Source organism: Archocentrus centrarchus, chromosome 15 (assembly GCF_007364275.1).
Source record: "Archocentrus centrarchus isolate MPI-CPG fArcCen1 chromosome 15, fArcCen1, whole genome shotgun sequence".
NCBI lineage: Eukaryota > Metazoa > Chordata > Actinopteri > Cichliformes > Cichlidae > Archocentrus > Archocentrus centrarchus.
Window position 1 is genome coordinate 27,866,543 of NC_044360.1, and position 24,329 is coordinate 27,890,871.

The window sequence follows — 24,329 nt, forward strand, 5'->3', positions numbered from 1 at the left end:
TATGTAAATACATGGGAATCATGTATTTTAAACATGGATTGTATAAATATAATTTGAAATCAAATAAAAAAAAAAATCAAAACATCTGTGTCAATGTGTATACGTTCATTTATACTGTATAAGAATTCCTGTTTTACAGTAAAATATGGCAAATATGTTTCTATGCCAAAACTTCAAAAACAGACATTTGAGGAAAATGGTCATCAAAGCTGACCTTCATATCTCCAGCCTAACTCTTTACTGGTAGAGCTAAACCACCAGTACTGTGGTACTGAGAGCAGCTGGCTTCTTATTAGTGGACATGCGCATCAATATTGTCAGCAAATCAAAAGCTGCAAATCCTACTGTGTGTGTGTGTGTGTGTGTGTGTGTGTGTGTGTGTGTGTGTGTGTGTGTGTGTGTGTGTGTGTGTGTGTGTGTGTGTGTGTGTGTGTGTGTGTGTGTGTGTGTGTGAGAAAGAGAGAATCCTAATTCACGGTGTCTCTAGCATGACTTTACAGACGCTGGCCATGGTGCTGAGGCAGCCTGTTGTGTTCTCCAGTGGAAGAATCTTGTTCTGAACAAAGTACAAATCACACATGATCACAAATCATTACGATAACATCAGTTATCGTAATGAGCCAGCAGTGGTCGTTACAAATATTTTCAGACCTGAAATAAAAACAGAGGCTGTGGAAACAGGCGTATGAACCCTGCTGCACGAATAAAAGAGCAACTTTAGACATTAATCTCTAGCCATGATTCTGCTGTGCAGCAGATAACATTGTATGAACATGTAGAAGTCGACTTCAGAAGTCTGAAAGTCAGTATTTTTATTTTTTTTTGCAAACACAGTAGGTCACAGTAAGTAAGTAATACTGTTTGTTTCAGTCACGTGTTGTGGATAGACCCCTTACACTCCTCACTGCTTAACAACAAACACGCTCTCTTAGTCAGACTGCTCACAGTCATGTGCTGTCAGCACTTTTACCTCTGTCACAAAGTTTGTGGTTGCATTGCTGAGTGTTTTCAGCATGGGCGTGGCCTCCGTATAGAACAGAGACATCCTGTTAGCCATCTCATTGTTGACTTCACTCTCAATGTCCAACTGTGGGTGCAGAAACCAGAGATGTATAGTAATGAAGTAGAACTACTTAAGTACTGTACTTAAGTACTAAAATGCAATATCTGTACTTTATTGGAGTACATATTTTTTCCCCTACTTTCACTTTTACTCCACTATATATTTTTGATTAATTTAATACTTTTACTCCGATACATTTTTCACGTGCTGAATCGTTACTCGTTACTATTATGAAAACGTTATTAATCATCCCCAAGTCATAGTATCAATGCCAGAGCGGTAGATGGCGCTGTCACGGTTTATGAAGCTGGCTCATCATTGGGCGATTTGAGCGATCAAGCCTATAAAAAAAACGCAGGCTTCGTCTCCGCCTTTTGCGCTGTTGCTTGTAAGTATTGAGGACAGAACGCGTCAGCTTACTGTCCGATATCGAGATGGATGACGTCCCAGGAACACCTTGTCCAGGTTTGTCTTTTAGCTGCTCTGTGGACTGCCCCTCTGGCCTTTTGAGATGTTTTATTTGTGTTTGGTTTTTTGTAAACACTTGTATGGCCTTTTATCATTGTACTCCAGCTTCAGCCAAATACATTGTGCCTTTCAAATGTTTGAAATTATATAAACAATGATAATCAAACTTTTGACTGCCTTTCTTTAATATACACAGTACTTGTACTTTTACTTGTACTTGTACTTTCGGTACTTGAGTAGCAATTTTTGAAATACTTCTACTTGCAATACTTAAGTACCAAAAAAATTGAAGTACTTCTGTACTTCCACTTGAGTATGGTGTTGAAAGAACACTTCAACTTTTACTCAAGTCAATTTTTTATATAGTACTTGTACTTCTACTCCACTCCTCTACTCCAGTACTTTATACATCTCTGGCAGAAACAAACAGGAGGCTCCAGTTTTATTCCACACTGATGAGCGTCATGTAGCCTTGTACAAGACTGAGTGTGTGTATGAGTTTAACTCGAGTGTTTCCACAGACCTCGAGCTCATCAAAGCGTAGAGTGAAGTGGAGGATCTCAGCGAACTGTTTGCCCAGCGCCTGCTTCCTCTCCAGGTGCTGAGTGGGCGTGAGGGGCGGACATGTCAGGGACTCCGGCAGGGACTCCTCTGTACGCACACAGGCGCACGTGCGCACACACACACACACACACACGCACACACACGAGACGTCAACTAATTTTAAAAAGCGAATTCAATCTTTATTCATCACCTAAAAAGTGACTCATTAAGATGAAACCTATGGCATAACCTGTTGACTAACAAAAGGAAGTAATAATCCTGTCCCAACACATTTGTTCAGCAGTGTGACTGCACCTACTTTGAGAGAGAAGCTGTAAAAACGTCTCAAGCTTGATGACCAACGGGCAGACAGAGTTCCACTCTCGCTCCTGCAGGCTGGGGTTTTGAATCGCCTGGAAACAAAGAAACAACAAAACAGAATCAAACACATCCATCAAACATCACACACACACATCTCAACGGGGACTTAACAGCATCGAGAAATTGCACTCACACAAATCTAAAATGGTAAAAAAGGGTAGTGGTTGATTTGCAGCATTCACATCAGTTTCAGCTGTGTGGTGGCAGGTGTCTCAGTAAATATGTAAGTGCAGATTTTCTTTTCTTTTTTTAACGTTTTCTTGTCTTATTGTATCCATAATGTGAATCAGCGTGGCATTTGTTCTTTGAGCTGAGCTACAGATGTCGATCATGTCACCAAAATCCATTCTTACATTATATAATTTTCTATGCATGCAGTACTTCTGTTCCATTGACCACTGAAATGAAAGTCATGGCTTTCTTTTTATTCATATAGATCAGGGCTTTAAAATAACTTATAATGCTCACAAAACAACAATAATAATCAGGGGTGTAGCACAGAACTCTGGGCCCTATATAGAAGCAGTCTCTGTGGGCCCCCTTCCTTTCTTGATCTTTTCTCATGCATCTTTTGATTTTATTTATTTAATTTACTTATTTTAACAAATAATCTCCTGTGGTCCTTAGGGTAGCCAGTGATGAACTATTCATTTACCATATCTAATAAATCTAGGATAGGCCCATAAGTCTGCACAGTTTAAAATATCCCCACAATAGTGCATTATTTTCTTCATTTTCATTCAAGTAAAAAATGATATTCTTAGTTTTCTAACACATTAAGAACATGCGTAGGCTGCTGTGCTGCATAACAAAGACATCAACTGTATCCAAGTGAACAAGAACACGACCAGCTTTCTTGACATACAGCGCAATGGTTCAAAAGCATAAAGGCCCAAAACAAAGAAAAGATAAATCATTCAAATGGAACAAATCTGTCTGCTCTTCATTCTTCCCATCACCCTCAGGGCAACCTTCATTTTCCTTGCTCTCTTCACTTCCATCGTCCTCTGTCATGTCTGTTTGCTCACTATCTGCTAAACAGAAAGACCTGTACAAGAATGAATCATAAAGGCACACATAAAGGCACACCATGATAATTGAATAGTTGAACATATAGAAATAGAAATACAAATCCCTTTATTTGTCCCACAATGGGGAAATTTCAGTGTAGTAGCAGCAAGCTATTGTACAGACACACGATACTATAAACACAATAAAAAAACACAATAAGAAAGTATTAAAAGATAAAAATAATTAAGAAAATACAAATACAGAATTACAAATAAAACTGTATACACTATGTGCAGTATAGACTATGTATACACTATGTATAGTATAGACAATATAGAGATTGCGATCAGTATAGACAATACAGACAATGTGACCAATCAAATGTCAGTAGTGTAGATACGTACATAGCAAAACACTCTTATGTCTGGGAGCAGTGCTGGTTAAAAAGTCTCACTACTGCAGGCAGGAAGGACCTGCGATAGCGCTCTCTCAAACATTTGGGGTGCAACAGTCTGTCTCTGATGGAGCTCCTCAAGGCTGTCACAGTTCCATACATGGGGTGGGAGTCATTTGACAGCATAGAGTACAACCTTCTTGTCATCCTCCTCTCCCTCACCACCTCCACAGTGTCCAGAGAGCAGCCCAGGACAGAACTGGCCTTATTGATGAGCCTATCCAGTCTCTTCCTGTCAGCAGCAGTCATACTGCTCCCCCAACACACCACACTGTAAAAAAGAGCTGATGCCACCACAGAGTCATAAAATGTTTTCAGGAGTGCCCCCTGCACTCCAAAGGACCTCAGTCTCCTGAGAAGGTAGAGTCTGCTCTGACCTTTCTTATAAAGTGCATTGGTGTTGTCTGACCAGTCCAGTTTATTGTTTAGATGAACACCCAGATACTGCCCAGATAAAGTGAGCAGCAGTTCTCCAGGTGAAACTCTTTCTGATGACAGAGCTCGTGCACAAGACATCAAACCTTGAAGCAAGTGGGCTACAGAAGCAGAAGACCACACTGTGTGCCACTGTCAGATAAGAACAAGAAACTGAGGCTACAATTCGCACGTTCTCACCGAACTGGATAACACAAGATAAAAAACATTGCCTGGTCTGATGAGTCTTGATTTCTGCACTGACAATCGGATGGTAGGTTCAGAATTTGGTATAAACAACAAGAAAGTATGGATTCATCCTACCTTGTATTAACAATTCTGGCTGGTGGTGCTTTAAACATGCTTTTTATCAGAGCTAAATGTAGCCCAGCTTGCAGTAAATTGCCATAAACCCATGTTCTGCTCCAGAAATTTTGCACAATGAAAGGGAAAAACCCTACAAACATGGCTTCTACCTATTACCCCTGCCGGGGCAGAGGCCGTCAACAAGCGATCTCCAGCCATCCTGGTCCTGGGCCTTTCTCTCCAGCTGGTTCCAGCTGTACCCCATTCTCTCGGTGTCAGCATCAAGGTCACGGCACAGGGATTTTCTGGGCCATCCTCTGTTTCTCTTTCCTTGGGGGTTCCAGGTAAGGGCTTGGTTGGTTATGTTGGAGGCTGGCTTATTATTATTATTATTAACAACACTATACTACCCTTTATATAAGGTGTCACAGCACATTTCAGTCACTCAATACTGCATTATTTTAGGGTCATTAAGAATCTTTGTGATGTTTGTCGCTACGTCGCTCACCATGAACATGGGGGATTAGCTCAAATGGTAGAGCGCTCGCTTAGCATGCGAGAGGTAGCGGGATCGATGCCCTCATCCTCCAATTACCAATTGTTACTGGGGCATATATTTCCTTGCGTACTACCATAGTAGTAATCAGTACTGGCACCACCTGTTTCATGTTTTACACACTTGGCTTATGGTGCATTTTTGTTGCAGTTCAAACAGTATCATGGCTTAGTGGAAACACCCATTCATAACGCTGCCCCACCAGTCAATGCAAATACTAATAATAACGGAAATGTAAATGCAAAAAAAATGACAAGCCCACAAAAATATTTAGTTTAAACTAATAATTTAACTTTTTGAGCAACAGTAAAGTGAAATGAAGGAATTTAAATAATAAGTGTGTGTGTGTGTTGCTGTTTAAGCCTTTAGTTTTCTCCGTGTTCGTTTCATCGAACAGGAATGACAAAAAGATCAGAATAAGGAGTCCAACTATTAAATTTAATAAAGCCGTTTCAAACAGTTCAGATATCTGGGTCAGACTTCATGCCATGAGATGGCATGAAGTACTGGCACATTCTAATTCAACTTACAGTTTCATATTGTCACAGCATATCAGTCTTGATTACATCATTTACAAAACAGAATGTGGAAAGCAGAGAATTTCAACAACAGGGTGACCTTGAAGTCTCCATTTCTATCATTGTGTAGTCTTCATCAGTGTGGTTCATTGTACAGTCAGAATACAAAGTTCATGATGACACAGAACATTATAAGCTTCTGTATTTTTAATCAGTTATGTTATTTTCCAGACAAATTTGCTCAGGGAAGTAAATGTATGTAAGACATATATGTGGCATATACCATGAATAATACAACAGAAGGTAATATGAAAAAACTGAACACTTTAAATATTTAATTATATTTGATGTATTCATTGAATTTATCTTGAACAACGTTTTAAAGGTATCCATTTGAAGATCAACTTCCAACAGCAGTAACTTGAGGTCCTCTCTAACAGCTGTGCCAGCACTTCCTATTCTGATCCTTAATCTGAATACCAATACGAATACCTTTATTAGTCCCACAATGGGGAAATTACAGTTAACAGAACACCCATCCAAGAAATACAAACACAGAGACAAACAAAAACAGGGGGGGACAGGTGTCTGAGGTCATGCAGCCGTTTTACCGGCGCTAACTTTAGCAGGAAAACAGAAGGAGATACACTGGGATAAGTAGGTTCAAAAAAATCATCTCGTACTATGTTCGGGAAAAGAAATCCTGGTATCAATATATATATGCCACGTCCACACAGTGCAGCCAGGAACGTTATTTTCCATCCCCACAGGAATCCATAACATAGCCAGCCGGGTGTGTAGTCGGACCAGAGGAAAGAGGGTTCCCCTTCTCCCATTCTCCTCGTGATGAGAATTTGGCCATCAGTAGTGTTGAGAGACCAGCTGACAAGATCCATAATTTATTTTGCAGTTCGGGGATGTGTGAAGAGATGCTCTAAGCAGCGAAGCAGCAACAAGCAGGGGCAGATAGGGAAGGCTGGGGAGAAGAGAAAAATGCGTCCGTCTTCACCGAGAGCATGTGATGCAGAGGGGCATCTTGCAACAGATATGCCTCAGCAGCAGTGGTGCAAAAAGTGGGTATGAGCTATATGCAATGCAAAGGGGTGCCGCACAGGGAGGCGCCAAAGCGATGAGGGGAAATTGTTTCTCTAGTCGGCATTTTCTGTATTTAACAGCTGTACATATGATATGATCAATAACAGAAGGCACGGCGCTGATCAGGCGCCCCGTGCTCCTTTAGGCGCTCCAGCGCGCGCTTTCGAGAACGCGCTCGATCGCGACATGTCTGTTTGCTCACTATCTGCTGTGTGTGTGTGTGTGTGTGTGTGTGTGTGTGTGTGTGTGTGTGTGTGTGTGTGTGTGTGTGTGTGTGTGAGAGAGATTGGGGGCAGGGGGTGGGGGGCTAAAAATGTATCTGCATACACCTCAGAAAGTATATAGCTGCGCTCCTGATAACAAGGTATTGTTATTGAAATGAAATTCCAGAAAACCTATGGTCCACCAGCTGGTGTTATTGTTAGACTGTAAATCAAGACTTATATGTGCATACATCCATGTGGACCATAGGTTTTTGGACAGAAACAAATGTATTTTGTCCAGAAAAGAGCTTGTGAAAATTGAGGGACTATTTAAAAGTGGCTATACCACTTCTTAAATATTTGATAAAATGTCTTCCATTAACCCCATTCAATAAAAGCTGTGTGTACACTTCAAGCATAGACAGAGTGGGTCAAGATGATTAAAGTGAGTCATCATGCTCCACACTGACACGTGCGCTCCTCCATCCATCGGATTCAAATAGCGGCGCTGCTCTTTATTTACCCGTTGCCATGGTGAATCCTGGTGCCACTGATGATGGCAGGGTGCACTCAAACTGAAGTTCTAATGTGTACAGGTGTGGATCCAGGTGCTTCTGATTATGCTGCTATAACAATGGGTCAGACTCACCTCAGATCACCCAGAACACTTCCTCTATTTCCCACGTCTTTTTCAGCAACTCGAATCACGCAATGAGTCAGTCACGTGATTGCAGAAACAACACGGGGCCTCCTTTGGCTTTTGTCACGTGATCAAAACCGTACGTGCTTCCGCACAGGTTTCATTTAGACACGCCCCCTCTATTCTATTTTTGTGACGTCATTCTTTTCGGCTCAAAACATCAGAGGCGCTTCGTTCGAAGCTCAAATCTATAAGAAGCCAGAGAAGCATTAACACAGCTGACAGAGTTTAATTTTTGCAGCGTTCAAACTTTTGGAAACATTTACAGCGTCAGTGTATCAAAATTGCAACATGTCTCAGCACCCAAGACAGAGTCATTCTGCTGACATTGAATCCTTCAGAAGGGCATTAGATTGCACGAAGAAGGAAAATCAAGACCTGCACAATATCATTAAAAAAATGCAGGAGGAGAAAAGTCAGCTGGAGGACAAGAATAGTCAGCTGGAGGACAAGAATAGACAGCTGGAGGACAAGAATAGACAGCTGGAGGACAAGAATAGACAGCTGGAGGACAAGAATAGACAGCTGGAGGACAAGAATAGTCAGCTGGAGGACAAGAATAGTCAGCTGGAGGACAAGAATAGTCAGCTGGAGGACAAGAATAGACAGCTGGAGGCCCAAATTAAAAACCTCCCAGAAATTTCCTCACAGGACCAACCAGGTCAAGATCTGCAGTACAAGCCTGACTTGCAGGTCTTAAATGCCGGTTGGGAGATTCTGCTTAAACAATCACAGCAGCAAATCACAGGCCTGTTGGAAGGAAAGAAAAAATTGCAACAGCGTCTCCAAAAATTAGAGAACATCGCTGAAGAGAAAAAACAGGTGGAAGCATTAGCTGATGAGATGGCAGGCCTGTTTGAAAAAACTGAGGAAAAAAATGAAGATTTGCAGAAAAAGCTTGACGAAGCACTGCAAATGAATAGACAAATGATTAAAGAGAAGCAGCAACAGGAAGCCGAGCACAGGGAGATGGCTTGCGAGCTTGAAGACGTGAAAGCAAAACACCAAGAGACACAACAGAAGCTTCAAGACGTGGAAAAAATACACAAAGAGACGCAACACAGGCTGGAGGACAAGAATAGACAGCTGGAGTGCCAAATTAAAGACCTCCCAGAAATTTCCCAACAGGACCAAACCAGTAAAGATCTGCAGTACAAGCCTGAATTACAGGTCTTAAATGAAGTTTGGGAGATTCTGCTTAACCAATCACAGCAGCATATCACAGGCCTGTTGGTAGGAAATAAAAAATTGCAACAGCGTTTCCAAGAATTAGAGGGCATCGCTGAAGTGCAAAAACAAATGGAAGAGGCAATTAATGAGATCACAGGCCTGTATGTAGAAACTGAGGAAAAAAATATAAATTTGCAGAGAAAGCTTGACGAAGCACTGCAAACAAATAGACAAATGATTAAAGAGAAGCAGCAACAGGAAGCCGAGCACAGGGAGATGGCTTGCGAGCTTGAAGACGTGAAAGCAAAACACCAAGAGACACAACAGAAGCTTCAAGACGTGGAAAAAATACACAAAGAGACGCAACACAGGCTGGAGGACAAGACCAGACAGCTGGAGGCCCAAATTAAAGACCTCCCAGAAATTTCCTCACAGGACCAAAGTGGTAAACATCTGCAGTACAAGCCTGAATTACAGGTCTTAAATGAAGTTTGGGGACTTCTGCTTAACCAATCACAGCAACATATCACAGGCCTGTTGGTAGGAAATAAAAAATTGCAACAGCGTTTCCAAGAATTAGAGGGCATCGCTGAAGAGAAAAAACAAATGGAAGCGGCAGTTGATGAGATGGCAGGCCTGTATGTAGAAACTGAGGAAAAAAATATAAATTTGCAGAGAAAGCTTGACGAAGCACTGCAAACAAATAGAGAAATGATAAAAGAGAAGCAACAACAGGAAGCCGAACACAGAGAGATGAAGTGCGAGCTTGAAGACATCAAAGCGAAGCATGAAGAGACACAACAGAAGCTTCAAGACTTGGAAAAAATACACAAAGAGATGCAACACAGGCTGGAGGACAAGACCAGACAGCTGGAGGCCCAAATTAAAGACCTCCCAGAAATTTCCTCACAGGACCAAACTGGTAAACATCTGCAGTACAAGCCTGAATTACAGGTCTTAAATGAAATTTGGGGGCTTCTGCTTAACCAATCACAGCAGCATATCACAGGCCTGTTGGTAGGAAATAAAAAATTGCAACAGCGTTTCCAAGAATTAGAGGGCATCGCTGAAGAGAAAAAACAAATGGAAGCGGCAGTTGATGAGATGGCAGGCCTGTATGTAGAAACTGAGGAAAAAAATATAAATTTGCAGAGAAAGCTTGACGAAGCACTGCAAACAAATAGAGAAATGATAAAAGAGAAGCAACAACAGGAAGCCGAGCACAGAGAGATGAAGTGCGAGCTTGAAGACATCAAAGCGAAGCATGAAGAGACACAACAGAAGCTTCGGGATGTGGAAGAAAGCTATTCTTCCAAGCTTCAAGAGTTAGAAGAAAAACACAACCAGACAAAATACAAGCTTAAAGAGCTGGAAGAAAGGTGTGAAGCAACACAACAGAAGCTTCACAAAGGTGAGGAAAAAACTAAAGGTTTGCAGGTAACTCTTGATGGAGCACTGCAGAGAAATGCAGAACTGCAAAGAGAGAAGGAGCAACAGGTAGAAGAGATCAGGCAGGCAATGAAAGCACAGGATGAGAAATATAAAGAACTGATGGAAAAGCATGCAGAAAAGGAGAAAGGGTTTGAAGAGCTCGAGAAAAGATGCACAAATCTTGAAGAAGAGAATGCACAAATCTTCAGTGAGGTCAAAAGACTCATCCTCCAAAACAAAGATTTAGAGGAATACCGCCAGAAAAAGAAGAGAAAGCATGTCTTTTCTTTTTCCAGCTGAGGTTCTGCTGCTTCTCCCGCTCAACCTGGAGAAACATAGGCTGCTTTTCCTCCACCGTTCCTCCATCTCCTTCATTTTCCCCTCTCCCATCTCTTCACCTTTCAGGAGATTAAAAAAGAAGAAGCGTCACTGGCTGCTTCACCTAATTGGCCACAAAATTCACCAACAGCATGTCCTAAACATCACATTTATATAAATATGTCATTGAACTTATCAGTGGTAGGTTAAAAGACCATTCCTCGTTTCCATCACGCCCCCCCCAGCCGGTCGCAGCAGATGGCTGCCCCTTCCTGAGCCTGGTTCTGCCCGAGGTTTCTTCCTTTAAAAAGGGAGTTTTTCCTCGCCACTGTCGCCAAGCGCTTGCTCACAGGGGATCTTCTGATTGCTGGGGGGCTCTTTAAACCAAAAACTGATAAGTTCACTGGCATCAAATATCAGACTCAGCAAATATGTAAATACATGGGAATCATGTATTTTAAACATGGATTGTATAAATATAATTTGAAATCAAATAAAAAAAAAAAATCAAAACATCTGTGTCAATGTGTATACGTTCATTTATACTGTATAAGAATTCCTGTTTTACAGTAAAATATGGCAAATGTGTTTCTATGCCAAAACTTCAAAAACAGACATTTGAGGAAAATGGTCATCAAAGCTGACCTTCATATCTCCAGCCTAACTCTTTACTGGTAGAGCTAAACCACCAGTACTGTGGTACTGAGAGCAGCTGGCTTCTTATTAGTGGACATGCGCATCAATATTGTCAGCAAATCAAAAGCTGCAAATCCTACTGTGTGTGTGTGTGTGTGTGTGTGTGTGTGTGTGTGTGTGTGTGTGTGTGTGTGTGTGTGTGTGTGTGTGTGTGTGTGTGTGTGTGTGTGTGTGTGTGTGAGAAAGAGAGAATCCTAATTCACGGTGTCTCTAGCATGACTTTACAGACGCTGGCCATGGTGCTGAGGCAGCCTGTTGTGTTCTCCAGTGGAAGAATCTTGTTCTGAACAAAGTACAAATCACACATGATCACAAATCATTACGATAACATCAGTTATCGTAATGAGCCAGCAGTGGTCGTTACAAATATTTTCAGACCTGAAATAAAAACAGAGGCTGTGGAAACAGGCGTATGAACCCTGCTGCACGAATAAAAGAGCAACTTTAGACATTAATCTCTAGCCATGATTCTGTTGTGCAGCAGATAACATTGTATGAACATGTAGAAGTCGACTTCAGAAGTCTGAAAGTCAGTATTTTTATTTTTTTTTTGCAAACACAGTAGGTCACAGTAAGTAAGTAATACTGTTTGTTTCAGTCACGTGTTGTGGATAGACCCCTTACACTCCTCACTGCTTAACAACAAACACGCTCTCTTAGTCAGACTGCTCACAGTCATGTGCTGTCAGCACTTTTACCTCTGTCACAAAGTTTGTGGTTGCATTGCTGAGTGTTTTCAGCATGGGCGTGGCCTCCGTATAGAACAGAGACATCCTGTTAGCCATCTCATTGTTGACTTCACTCTCAATGTCCAACTGTGGGTGCAGAAACCAGAGATGTATAGTAATGAAGTAGAACTACTTAAGTACTGTACTTAAAATGCAATATCTGTACTTTATTGGAGTACATATTTTTTCCCCTACTTTCACTTTTACTCCACTATATATTTTTGATTAATTTAATACTTTTACTCCGATACATTTTTCACGTGCTGAATCGTTACTCGTTACTATTATGAAAACGTTATTAATCATCCCCAAGTCATAGTATCAATGCCAGAGCGGTAGATGGCGCTGTCACGGTTTATGAAGCTGGCTCATCATTGGGCGATTTGAGCGATCAAGCCTATAAAAAAAACGCAGGCTTCGTCTCCGCCTTTTGCGCTGTTGCTTGTAAGTATTGAGGACAGAACGCGTCAGCTTACTGTCCGATATCGAGATGGATGACGTCCCAGGAACACCTTGTCCAGGTTTGTCTTTTAGCTGCTCTGTGGACTGCCCCTCTGGCCTTTTGAGATGTTTTATTTGTGTTTGTTTTTTTGTAAACACTTGTATGGCCTTTTATCATTGTACTCCAGCTTCAGCCAAATACATTGTGCCTTTCAAATGTTTGAAATTATATAAACAATGATAATCAAACTTTTGACTGCCTTTCTTTAATATACACAGTACTTGTACTTTTACTTGTACTTGTACTTTCGGTACTTGAGTAGCAATTTTTGAAATACTTCTACTTGCAATACTTAAGTACCAAAAAAAATGAAGTACTTCTGTACTTCCACTTGAGTATGGTGTTGAAAGAACACTTCAACTTTTACTCAAGTCAATTTTTTTATATAGTACTTGTACTTCTACTCCACTCCTCTACTCCAGTACTTTATACATCTCTGGCAGAAACAAACAGGAGGCTCCAGTTTTATTCCACACTGATGAGCGTCATGTAGCCTTGTACAAGACTGAGTGTGTGTATGAGTTTAACTCGAGTGTTTCCACAGACCTCGAGCTCATCAAAGCGTAGAGTGAAGTGGAGGATCTCAGCGAACTGTTTGCCCAGCGCCTGCTTCCTCTCCAGGTGCTGAGTGGGCGTGAGGGGCGGACATGTCAGGGACTCCGGCAGGGACTCCTCTGTACGCACACAGGCGCACGTGCGCACACACACACACACACACACGCACACACACGAGACGTCAACTAATTTTAAAAAGCGAATTCAATCTTTATTCATCACCTAAAAAGTGACTCATTAAGATGAAACCTATGGCATAACCTGTTGACTAACAAAAGGAAGTAATAATCCTGTCCCAACACATTTGTTCAGCAGTGTGACTGCACCTACTTTGAGAGAGAAGCTGTAAAAACGTCTCAAGCTTGATGACCAACGGGCAGACAGAGTTCCACTCTCGCTCCTGCAGGCTGGGGTTTTGAATCGCCTGGAAACAAAGAAACAACAAAACAGAATCAAACACATCCATCAAACATCACACACACACATCTCAACGGGGACTTAACAGCATCGAGAAATTGCACTCACACAAATCTAAAATGGTAAAAAAGGGTAGTGGTTGATTTGCAGCATTCACATCAGTTTCAGCTGTGTGGTGGCAGGTGTCTCAGTAAATATGTAAGTGCAGATTTTTCTTTTTTTAACGTTTTCTTGTCTTATTGTATCCATAATGTGAATCAGCGTGGCATTTGTTCTTTGAGCTGAGCTACAGATGTCGATCATGTCACCAAAATCCATTCTTACATTATATAATTTTCTATGCATGCAGTACTTCTGTTCCATTGACCACTGAAATGAAAGTTATGGCTTTCTTTTTATTCATATAGATCAGGGCTTTAAAATAACTTATAATGCTCACAAAACAACAATAATAATCAGGGGTGTAGCACAGAACTCTGGGCCCTATATAGAAGCAGTCTCTGTGGGCCCCCTTCCTTTCTTGATCTTTTCTCATGCATCTTTTGATTTTATTTATTTAATTTACTTATTTTAACAAATAATCTCCTGTGGTCCTTAGGGTAGCCAGTGATGAACTATTCATTTACCATATCTAATAAATCTAGGATAGGCCCATAAGTCTGCACAGTTTGAAATATCCCCACAATAGTGCATTATTTTCTTCATTTTCATTCAAGTAAAAAATGATATTCTTAGTTTTCTAACACATTAAGAACATGCGTAGGCTGCTGTGCTGCATAACAAAGACATCAACTGTATCCAAGTGAACAAGAACACGACCAGCTTTCTTGACATACAGCGCAATGGTTCAAAAGCATAAAGGCCCAAAACAAAGAAAAGATAAATCATTCAAATGGAACAAATCTGTCTGCTCTTCATTCTTCCCATCACCCTCAGGGCAACCTTCATTTTCCTTGCTCTTTTCACTTCCATCGTCCTCTGTCATGTCTGTTTGCTCACTATCTGCTAAACAGAAAGACCTGTACAAGAATGAATCATAAAGGCACACATAAAGGCACACCATGATAATTGAATAGTTGAACATATAGAAATAGAAATACAAATCCCTTTATTTGTCCCACAATGGGGAAATTTCAGTGTAGGGTTAGGCAAGCTATTGTACAGACACACGATACTATAAACACAATAAAAAAACACAATAAGAAAGTATTAAAAGATAAAAATAATTAAGAAAATACAAATACAGAATTACAAATAAAACTGTATACACTATGTGCAGTATAGACTATGTATACACTATGTATAGTATAGACAATATAGAGATTGCGATCAGTATAGACAATACAGACAATGTGACCAATCAAATGTCAGTAGTGTAGATACGTACATAGCAAAACACTCTTATGTCTGGGAGCAGTGCTGGTTAAAAAGTCTCACTACTGCAGGCAGGAAGGACCTGCGATAGCGCTCTCTCAAACATTTGGGGTGCAACAGTCTGTCTCTGATGGAGCTCCTCAAGGCTGTCACAGTTCCATACATGGGGTGGGAGTCATTTGACAGCATAGAGTACAACCTTCTTGTCATCCTCCTCTCCCTCACCACCTCCACAGTGTCCAGAGAGCAGCCCAGGACAGAACTGGCCTTATTGATGAGCCTATCCAGTCTCTTCCTGTCAGCAGCAGTCATACTGCTCCCCCAACACACCACACTGTAAAAAAGAGCTGATGCCACCACAGAGTCATAAAATGTTTTCAGGAGTGCCCCCTGCACTCCAAAGGACCTCAGTCTCCTGAGCAGGTAGTCTGCTCTGACCTTTCTTATAAAGTGCATTGGTGTTGTCTGACCAGTCCAGTTTATTGTTTAGATGAACACCCAGATACTGCCCAGATAAAGTGAGCAGCAGTTCTCCAGGTGAAACTCTTTCTGATGACAGAGCTCGTGCACAAGACATCAAACCTTGAAGCAAGTGGGCTACAGAAGCAGAAGACCACACTGTGTGCCACTGTCAGATAAGAACAAGAAACTGAGGCTACAATTCGCACGGGCTCACCAAACTGGATAACACAAGATAAAAAACATTGCCTGGTCTGATGAGTCTTGATTTCTGCACTGACAATCGGATGGTAGGTTCAGAATTTGGTATAAACAACAAGAAAGTATGGATTCATCCTACCTTGTATTAACAATTCTGGCTGGTGGTGCTTTAAACATGCTTTTTATCAGAGCTAAATGTAGCCCAGCTTGCAGTAAATTGCCATAAACCCATGTTCTGCTCCAGAAATTTTGCACAATGAAAGGGAAAAACCCTACAAACATGGCTTCTACCTATTACCCCTGCCGGGGCAGAGGCCGTCAACAAGCGATCTCCAGCCATCCTGGTCCTGGGCCTTTCTCTCCAGCTGGTTCCAGCTGTACCCCATTCTCTTGGTGTCAGCATCAAGGTCACGGCACAGGGATTTTCTGGGCCATCCTCTGTTTCTCTTTCCTTGGGGGTTCCAGGTAAGGGCTTGGTTGGTTATGTTGGAAGCTGGCTTATTATTATTATTATTAACAACACTATACTACCCTTTATATAAGGTGTCACAGCACATTTCAGTCACTCAATACTGCATTATTTTAGGGTCATTAAGAATCTTTGTGATGTTTGTCGCTACGTCGCTCACCATGAACATGGGGGATTAGCTCAAATGGTAGAGCGCTCGCTTAGCATGCGAGAGGTAGCGGGATCGATGCCCGCATCCTCCAATTACCAATTGTTACTGGGGCATATATTTCCTTGCGTACTACTATAGTAGTAATCAGTACTGGCACCACCTGTTTCATGTTTTACACACTTGGCTTATGGTGCATTTTTGTTGCAGTTCAAACAGTATCATGGCTTAGTGGAAACACCCATTCATAACGCTGCCCCACCAGTCAATGCAAATACTAATAATAACGGAAATGTAAATGCAAAAAAATGACAAGCCCACAAAAATATTTCGTTTAAACTAATAATTTAACTTTTCGAGCAACAGTAAAGTGAAGGTAATATGAAAAAACTGAACAGCTATTGTAAACAGTTTAAATATTTAATTATATTTGATTTATTCATTGAATTTATCTTGAACAACGTTTTAAAGGTATCCATTTGAAGACCAACTTCCAACAGCAGTAACTTGAGGTCCTCTCTAACAGCTGTGCCAGCACTTCCTATTCTGATCCTTAATCTGAATACCAATACGAATACCTTTATTAGTCCCACAATGGGGAAATTACAGTTAACAGAACACCCATCCAAGAAATACAAACATAGAGACAAACAGGGGGGACAGGTGTCTGAGGTCATGCAGCCGTTTTACCGGCGCTACCTTTAGCAGGAAAACAGAAGGAGATACACTGGGATAGGTAGGTTCAAAAAAATCATCTCGTACTGTGTTCATTATGAACACCTTACGAGGTTCCAAAAAACACCTCAGCAAAGCAGTAGCACATTTAAAGCCTGGAGAGCACTAGGGTGGGTAGGGGAGGGGTTCCAGACCAGCAGTTCATGATAATGTTCATGATAAGATCAGTGACGTGCAGTCAGGGGAGGCAGGTGAGGCACGGCCTCACCTGTCATCGTGGAAATATAAATTTAAAAAATAAATTAAATGGTTATATTCATTCAGTGATTTGTATTTTAAAGTTCTTTTCCATTTAACTACACCATTTTTAGATTAGTTTTTTCAAAATCGCTGAATTTTTGCATTTGCCGGTCAAATACTAAGAGACGAACGGTGAGGCACCAGCCCGGCGAGCCGCACCACAGATTGCGCAATCCGTGGTGCGGCTCAGTATAGTCATTGCCAATGACTACTAACTGTGCTGGCATGCTATGCAGTGAGACCGGATTACTTTCCCTTTGCATGTGGCTATTAAAATGTTCTAACACTTTTACTATATGAACTAAATTTCTATATTTTAGCTGGTGTATATAATGCACAGTTTTTTTTTGTTGTTTTTTTCATTAACAACTGTATGTGTGTAATGCATTCTTGTGTTGAGCGATCATGAAACTGCTGCGAAGAGACACTAGGTGAGGCACGCAATTCTCGTGCCTCATGGTAGGGGGCGCTGGTGATCCCAGGGACTCTACGACTCCTCGGCGGCAAGCTACCATAAACAGTTAGCAAGGCCAGTTAGTTTTTCCTGTTGCTTGGCCTTATGTTCAACATGGAAGATTACATAACTCAACTGAAAGAATTTTCTAAACTGGACTTTCAATCGAAGCAGAAGATAATAATTAAAGGAAGACCAACACCGGAGCTAAAAGGTTTGCTTCAGACTATGTTAATGTTAAACAAAACAACTGTTGCCAATCAAATGGTGAATAAGCTATATGTTTGTAAATCTGATGTGATGACGTCAGTGCCTCACCAGTCACGACCCTCACCGCACGTCACTGGATAAGATGGTATAGTCAGCCTTGGTTGCCAGGATACCAGTTCATACAGGTCACAACACGGGGCGGGGGTGAAGAGCATCTGTTTACATAACATCTCCAAGAGGCGATTTAGATAGACAGCCATCCAAGGCCGTCTGGGAGCCAAATTCCAAATAGTGCAAATGTTTTGGTTCAGGCCGTCATAAGTATTTGCTGACAGACCTTACAGTTTTCTGGTTACCTCTCAGAAGTCCAATAATCCGAATTTGGTTCTACTCCGCCATGCAGAACAGACAATACAACACTTCTCCAGATGTAATCCATTTCGATTCAGCTCTACTGAGTCTGATTGAGTTCGTACTGTTTCTGCATCCCTCATAGGCGGCCTTACTAGGGCCTGAACTGCTGCCCGGATACCAGGTATCCCCAGGTCCAGTTCGGGAAAAGAAATCCTGGTATCAATATATATGCCACGTCCACACAGTGCAGCCAGGAACGTTATCTTCCATCCCCACAGGAATCCATAACATACCCAGCCGGGTGCAGGGCTGGACTGGGACAAAAAATCGTCCCTGGCATTTGTGGCTTAGACCGGCCGCAACTATGTCTTAAAAGCATTTGACACTGTGTGGGCATACATTTTGCTAATAATACTTTAATACTTTTTTTTACACTTAGTTTAGTAATGCTTAAATTGCAAAGCTTTTACTTATTTAGCTTTTTTTTTAATCTGTTATTTTGCTTTTAGTGCTTTATAAAACCTGTTTAACCAGCATAGAGGCTACAAATTCAAACTACTGTGCAGCCTTTCGACACACCTTTAACCTAAATTGTCTACTGTAGATGCTCTAGATTGGCCTACTTTCCCTAACCCGCTTTCTGGTCAGTATACTGGAATATGTCAATATACAAGCCACCACAGGAAACCTTGAAGTCATTTCTTGTTGGGGCTCTCACTGCGGTATTGTATCACTTCCTGTTCCTGTTTCGGAGCACAGTGTTTTGCTGTCTGTTAGCTGTTATATCTGTATAACTCGATTTATCTGAATAATAACATATTTTAGTGTAATCTTCACCTACTTTAAATAGCATACTCTTTCCTGAATCACCTGTATTCACATTACTCACTTTATTTGTTTTTAGAAATTCGCTAGCTTAGCTCAGCTAGTAGCTTAGCCCTTAGCCGACTCACTACCAGCATGGCTTCTTCTCCTGTCTCTCCTGCACTTTCCTGCTCTGGGTGTCACATGTTTAGTTACTCCTCGGCCTCCTTTAGCAGTAACGGTACTTGTAATAAATGTAGTCTGTTTGTAGCTCTGGAGGCCAGGCTTTCTGAACTGGAGACTCGGCTCCGCACCCTGGAAAATCCTACATCTAGCCAGGCCCCTGTAGCGGGTGCGGACCATGGTAGCTTAGCCGCCGTTAGCTCCCCCCCAGCAGATCCCGAGCAGCAGGGAAAACAGGCCAGCTGGGTGACGGTGAGGAGGAAGCGTAGTCCTAAGCAGAAGCCCCGGGTACACCACCAACCTGTTCACGTCTCTAACCGTTTTTCTCCACTCGGCGACACACCCGCCGAGGAACAAACTCTGGTTATTGGTGACTCTGTTTTGAGAAACGTGAAGCTAGAGACACCGGCGACCATAGTCAAATGTCTTCCAGGGGCCAGAGCAGGCGACATTCATGGAAATTTGAAACTGCTGGCTAAGGCTAATCGTAGATTTGGTAAGATCGTTATTCACGTCGGCAGTAATGACACCCGGTTACGCCAATCGGAGGTCACTAAAATTAATATTGACTCGGTGTGTAACTTTGCTAAAACGATGTCGGACTCTGTAGTTTTCTCTGGGCCCCTCCCCAATCAGACCAGGAGCGACATGTTTAGCCGCATGTTCTCCTTGAATCGCTGGCTGTCTGAGTGGTGTCCAAAAAATGACGTGGGCTTCATAGATAATTGGCAAAGTTTCTGGGGAAAACCTGGTCTTGTTAGGAGAGACGGCATCCATCCCACTTTGGATGGAGCAGCTCTCCTTTCTAGAAATCTGGCCAAATTTATTAACCCTCCTAAAAACTGACTACCCAGGGTTGAGACCAGGAAGCAGAGTTGCAGTCTTACACGCCTCTCTGCAGCTTCTCTCCTCCTGCCATCCCCCCAAAACCCCATCCCCATAGAGTCGGTGCCTGCTCCCAGACCACCAAACACCAAAGCTAAAATCAGCAAAAAGCTATTTAAGCATAAAAATTCAAAAACAATAAATAATACAGCTTCATCAACTGCACCAAAAAATAAAACAATTAAATGTGGATTATTAAACATTAGGTCTCTCTCTTCCAAGTCCCTATTAGTAAATGATTTAATAATTGATCAACGTATTGATTTATTCTGCCTTACAGAAACCTGGTTACAGCAGGATGAATATGTTAGTTTAAATGAATCAACACCTCCGAGTCACAGTAACTGTCAGAATGCTCGAAGCACAGGTCGAGGAGGAGGATTAGCTGCAATCTTCAATTCCAGTTTATTAATTAATCAAAGACCCAGACAAAGTTTTCATTCTTTTGAAAGCCTGACTCTTAGTCTTGTCCATCCTAATTGGGAAAATCAAAAACCTGTTTTATTTGTTATTATCTATCGTCCACCTGGTCCCTACTCAGAGTTTCTGTCTGATTTCTCAGACTTTTTATCTGATTTAGTGCTCAGTTCAGATAAAATCATTATAGTGGGTGATTTTAACATCCATGTAGATGCTGAGAATGACAGCCTCAACACTGCATTTAATCTATTGTTAGATTCAATTGGCTTCTCTCAAAATGTAAAGGAGCCCACCCACCACTTTAATCATACTCTGGATCTTGTCCTAACATATGGCATAGAAACTGAAGACTTAACAGTATTCCCTGAAAGCCCCCTCCTGTCTGATCATTTCTTAGTAACATTTACATTTACTTTAATGGATTACACAGCAGCGGGGAATAAGTTTTATTACAGTAGAAGTCTTTCTGAAAGTGCTGTAACTAAGTTTATGGATCTAATTCCTTCATTGTTATGCTCTTCAGTGCCATGTGCCAACACAGTGCAGAGCAGCTACCTAAACTCTGCTCCCAGTGAGGTCGATTATCTCATCAATAGTTTTACATCCTCACTGCGTATAACTTTGGATACTGTGGCTCCTCTGAAAAGGAAAGCTTCAAATCAGAAGTGCCTGACTCCGTGGTATAATTCACAAACGCACAGCTTAAAGCAGATAACCCGAAAGCTGGAGAGGGAATGGCATCTCACTAAATTAGAAGATGCTCATTTAGCCTGGAAAAAAAGTTTGTTGCTCTATAAAAAAGCCCTCCGTAAAGCTAGGACATCTTACTATTCATCATTAATTGAAGAAAATAAGAACAACCCCAGGTTTCTTTTCAGCACTGTAGCCAGGCTGACAAAGAGTCAGAGCTCTGTAGAGCCGAGTATTCCTTTCATGTTAACTAGTAGTGACTTCATGGATTTCTTTACAAATAAAATTTTAGACATTCGAGAAAAAATTATTCATAACCATCTCAAAGATTATTCTTCATGTTCGGCTGCTTTCAGCACTGCTGGTATTTGTTTAGACTCTTTTGCTCCAGTTGATCTTTCAGAGTTAACTTCAATAGTTACTTCCTCCAAACCAGCAACATGTTTGTTAGATCCCATTCCTACTAGACTGTTCAAAGAAGTCTTTCCAATTATTGATGCTTCAATCTTAAAAATGATCAATCAGTCTTTAGTAGTTGGCTATGTACCACAGACCTTCAAGGTGGCTGTAATTAAACCTCTGCTTAAAAAGCCATCACTTGACCCAGTTGTCTTAGCTAATTATAGGCCAATCTCCAACCTTCCTTTTCTCTCAAAGATTCTTGAAAGAGTAGTTGTAAAACAGCTAACTGATCATCTGCAGAGGAACGGTTTATTTGAAGAGTTTCAGTCAGGATTCAGAATTCATCACAGTACAGAAACAGCATTAGTGAAGGTTACAAATGATCTTCTTAGAGCCTCTGACAGTGGACTCATCTCTGTTCTTGTCCTGCTGGACCTCAGTGCAGCTTTTGATACTGTTGACCATAACATTCTATTACAGAGATTAGAGCATACTATAGGTATTAAAGGTACTGCACTGCAGTGGTTTGAATCATATTTATCTCATAGACTCCAATTTGTTCATGTAAATGGGGAGTCTTCTTCACACACTAAGGTTAATTATGGAGTTCCACAGGGTTCTGTGCTAGGACCAATTTTATTTACATTATACATGCTTCCCTTAGGCAGTATTATTAGAAAGCACTGCATCAATTTTCATTGTTACTGTATGCAGATGATACTCAGCTTTACCTATCAATGAAGCCAGATGACACACATCAATTAGTTAAACTGCAGGAATGTCTTAAAGACATTAAGGCCTGGATGACCTCTAATTTCCTGCTTCTAAATTCAGATAAAACTGAAATTCTTGTTCTCGGCCCCAGAAATCTTAGAAACATGGTGTCTAACCAGATACTTACTCTGGATGGCATTACTTTGGCCTCCAGTAACACTGTGAGAAATCTTGGAGTCATTTTTGACCAGGATATGTCCTTCAATGCACATATTAAACAAATATGTAGGACCGCTTTTTTGCATTTGCGCAATATTTCTAAAATTAGAAACATCCTTTCTCAGAGTGATGCTGAAAAGCTCATTCATGCATTTATTACTTCTAGGCTGGATTATTGTAATTCATTATTATCAGGCTGTCCTAAAAGCTCCCTGAAAAGCCTTCAGCTGATCCAAAATGCTGCAGCTAGAGTCCTGACAGGGACTAGAAAGAGAGAGCAGATTTCTCCCATATTGGCTTCTCTTCATTGGCTCCCTGTTAAATCTAGAATAGAATTTAAAATTCTTCTCCTCACATACAAGGTCTTGAATAATCAGGCACCATCTTATCTCAAAGACCTCATAGTACCATATCGCCCCAACAGAACACTTCGCTCTCAGACTGCTGGCTTACTTGTGGTTCCTAGGATACTTAAGAGTAGAATGGGAGGCAGAGCCTTCAGCTTTCAGGCGCCTCTTCTGTGGAACCAGCTTCCAGCTTGGATTCGGGAGACAGACACCCTCTCTATTTTTAAGATTAGGCTTAAAACTTTCCTTTATGATAAAGCTTATAGTTAGGGCTGGATCAGGTGACCCTGAACCATCCCTTAGTTATGCTGCTATAGGCCTAGTCTGCTGGGGGGTTCACATAATGCACTGTTTCTCATTCACCTTATTTACTTTGTTTATACTCCACTCTGCATTTAATCATTAATTGATATTAATCTCTGGCTCTCTTCCACAGCATGTCTTTCTCTCCCCTCAGCCCAACCGGTCGCGGCAGATGACTGCCCCTCCCTGAGCCTGGTTCTGCTGGAGGTTTCTTCCTGTTAAAAGGGAGTTTTTCCTTTCCACTGTCGCCAAGTGCTTGCTCATAGGGGGTCGTTTTGACTGTTGGGTTTTTTCTGTATTATTGTAGGGTCTTTACCCACAATACAAAGCGCCTTGAGGCGACAGTTTGTTGTGATTTGGCGCTATATAAATAAAATTGAATTGAATTGAATTGAATTGAATATCTAAGATGCTATGATGTAGCCTAAAATGGACACTTGCTGCTCATTTTGTGCCACACATTGTGGCACAAAATAAAGCCCCGCCCGTCTTTCCATCCCATATTTTGACTGTTGATTCGTCATAGACCCCAGCCGAGATAACGACCCTCAAATATGCATGTAAATGTATTTTATCCGGCTCTTTAAACTTAGAGTGGAGACTGTGAGCCAGGCCTTCTCTCCAACATCAGTGTCTGACCTCACAAATGTGCTTCTGGAAGAATGGACAGAATTTTTCATAAACTCTCCTAAACCTGTGGAAAGCCTTCCCAGAAGAGTTGAAGCTGTTATAGCTGCAAAGGGTGGATCAATATCATAACATCCTATTGAGAATGGGATGTTACTCAGGTTTACATGTGAGTGAAGGCATTTGAGCAAATACTTTTGGCAGTATAGTGTGTCTCACACTTGCAAAGTAACAAATAGTATTTCACACTTCAGACCCCTTTAACCTCCAACGTAAAAACAGCAAAAATTACTTGATCTAAGAAAAAAAAAAAAAAAAAAAAAACTTCAAACTGTAAAATGGGTCAATCTGACCCCTAACATAACAGTATGGTTAACAACTTTGTTTAGTATGGAGATTTCACAAGCTATAAATCAGACCGTATTTTTTTTCTAAAGTTAAATCATCAAGTCTTTTGAATGTTTCCTTTAAATCCCTTTAAATGAATATTTAAAATGATTTTAAAATTAAACTTAGCTATTACAATGTGAAAACAAAGTAACTGGGCAATCTTGTGAACAGC

General features: G+C 41.2%; 1 protein-coding gene, 2 non-coding genes and 2 pseudogenes across 3 annotated transcripts; 3 read left to right on the forward strand and 2 right to left on the reverse strand.

The window, feature by feature from the left end:
- Nucleotides 1-472: 472 nt before the first annotated feature.
- Nucleotides 473-4,169, reverse strand: LOC115793616 (protein FAM49A-like; annotated as a pseudogene).
- A 988-nt stretch (nucleotides 4,170-5,157) lies between these two features.
- On the forward strand, nucleotides 5,158-5,230 carry trnaa-agc (transfer RNA alanine (anticodon AGC)). The gene has a single exon. It is a non-coding gene; the product is annotated as a tRNA-Ala (tRNA).
- A 2,298-nt stretch (nucleotides 5,231-7,528) lies between these two features.
- Nucleotides 7,529-10,613, forward strand: LOC115793617 (myosin-10-like). Its single transcript, XM_030748661.1, has one exon. The coding sequence runs from the start codon at nucleotides 8,004-8,006 to the stop codon at nucleotides 10,611-10,613; it is 2,610 nt and encodes an 869-aa protein (XP_030604521.1). The 5' UTR covers nucleotides 7,529-8,003.
- Nucleotides 10,614-11,526: 913 nt separating this feature from the next.
- LOC115793618 (protein FAM49A-like) lies at nucleotides 11,527-13,728 on the reverse strand (annotated as a pseudogene).
- A 2,473-nt stretch (nucleotides 13,729-16,201) lies between these two features.
- On the forward strand, nucleotides 16,202-16,274 carry trnaa-agc (transfer RNA alanine (anticodon AGC)). Its single transcript has one exon. It is a non-coding gene; the product is annotated as a tRNA-Ala (tRNA).
- The last annotated feature ends 8,055 nt before the right edge of the window (nucleotides 16,275-24,329 follow it).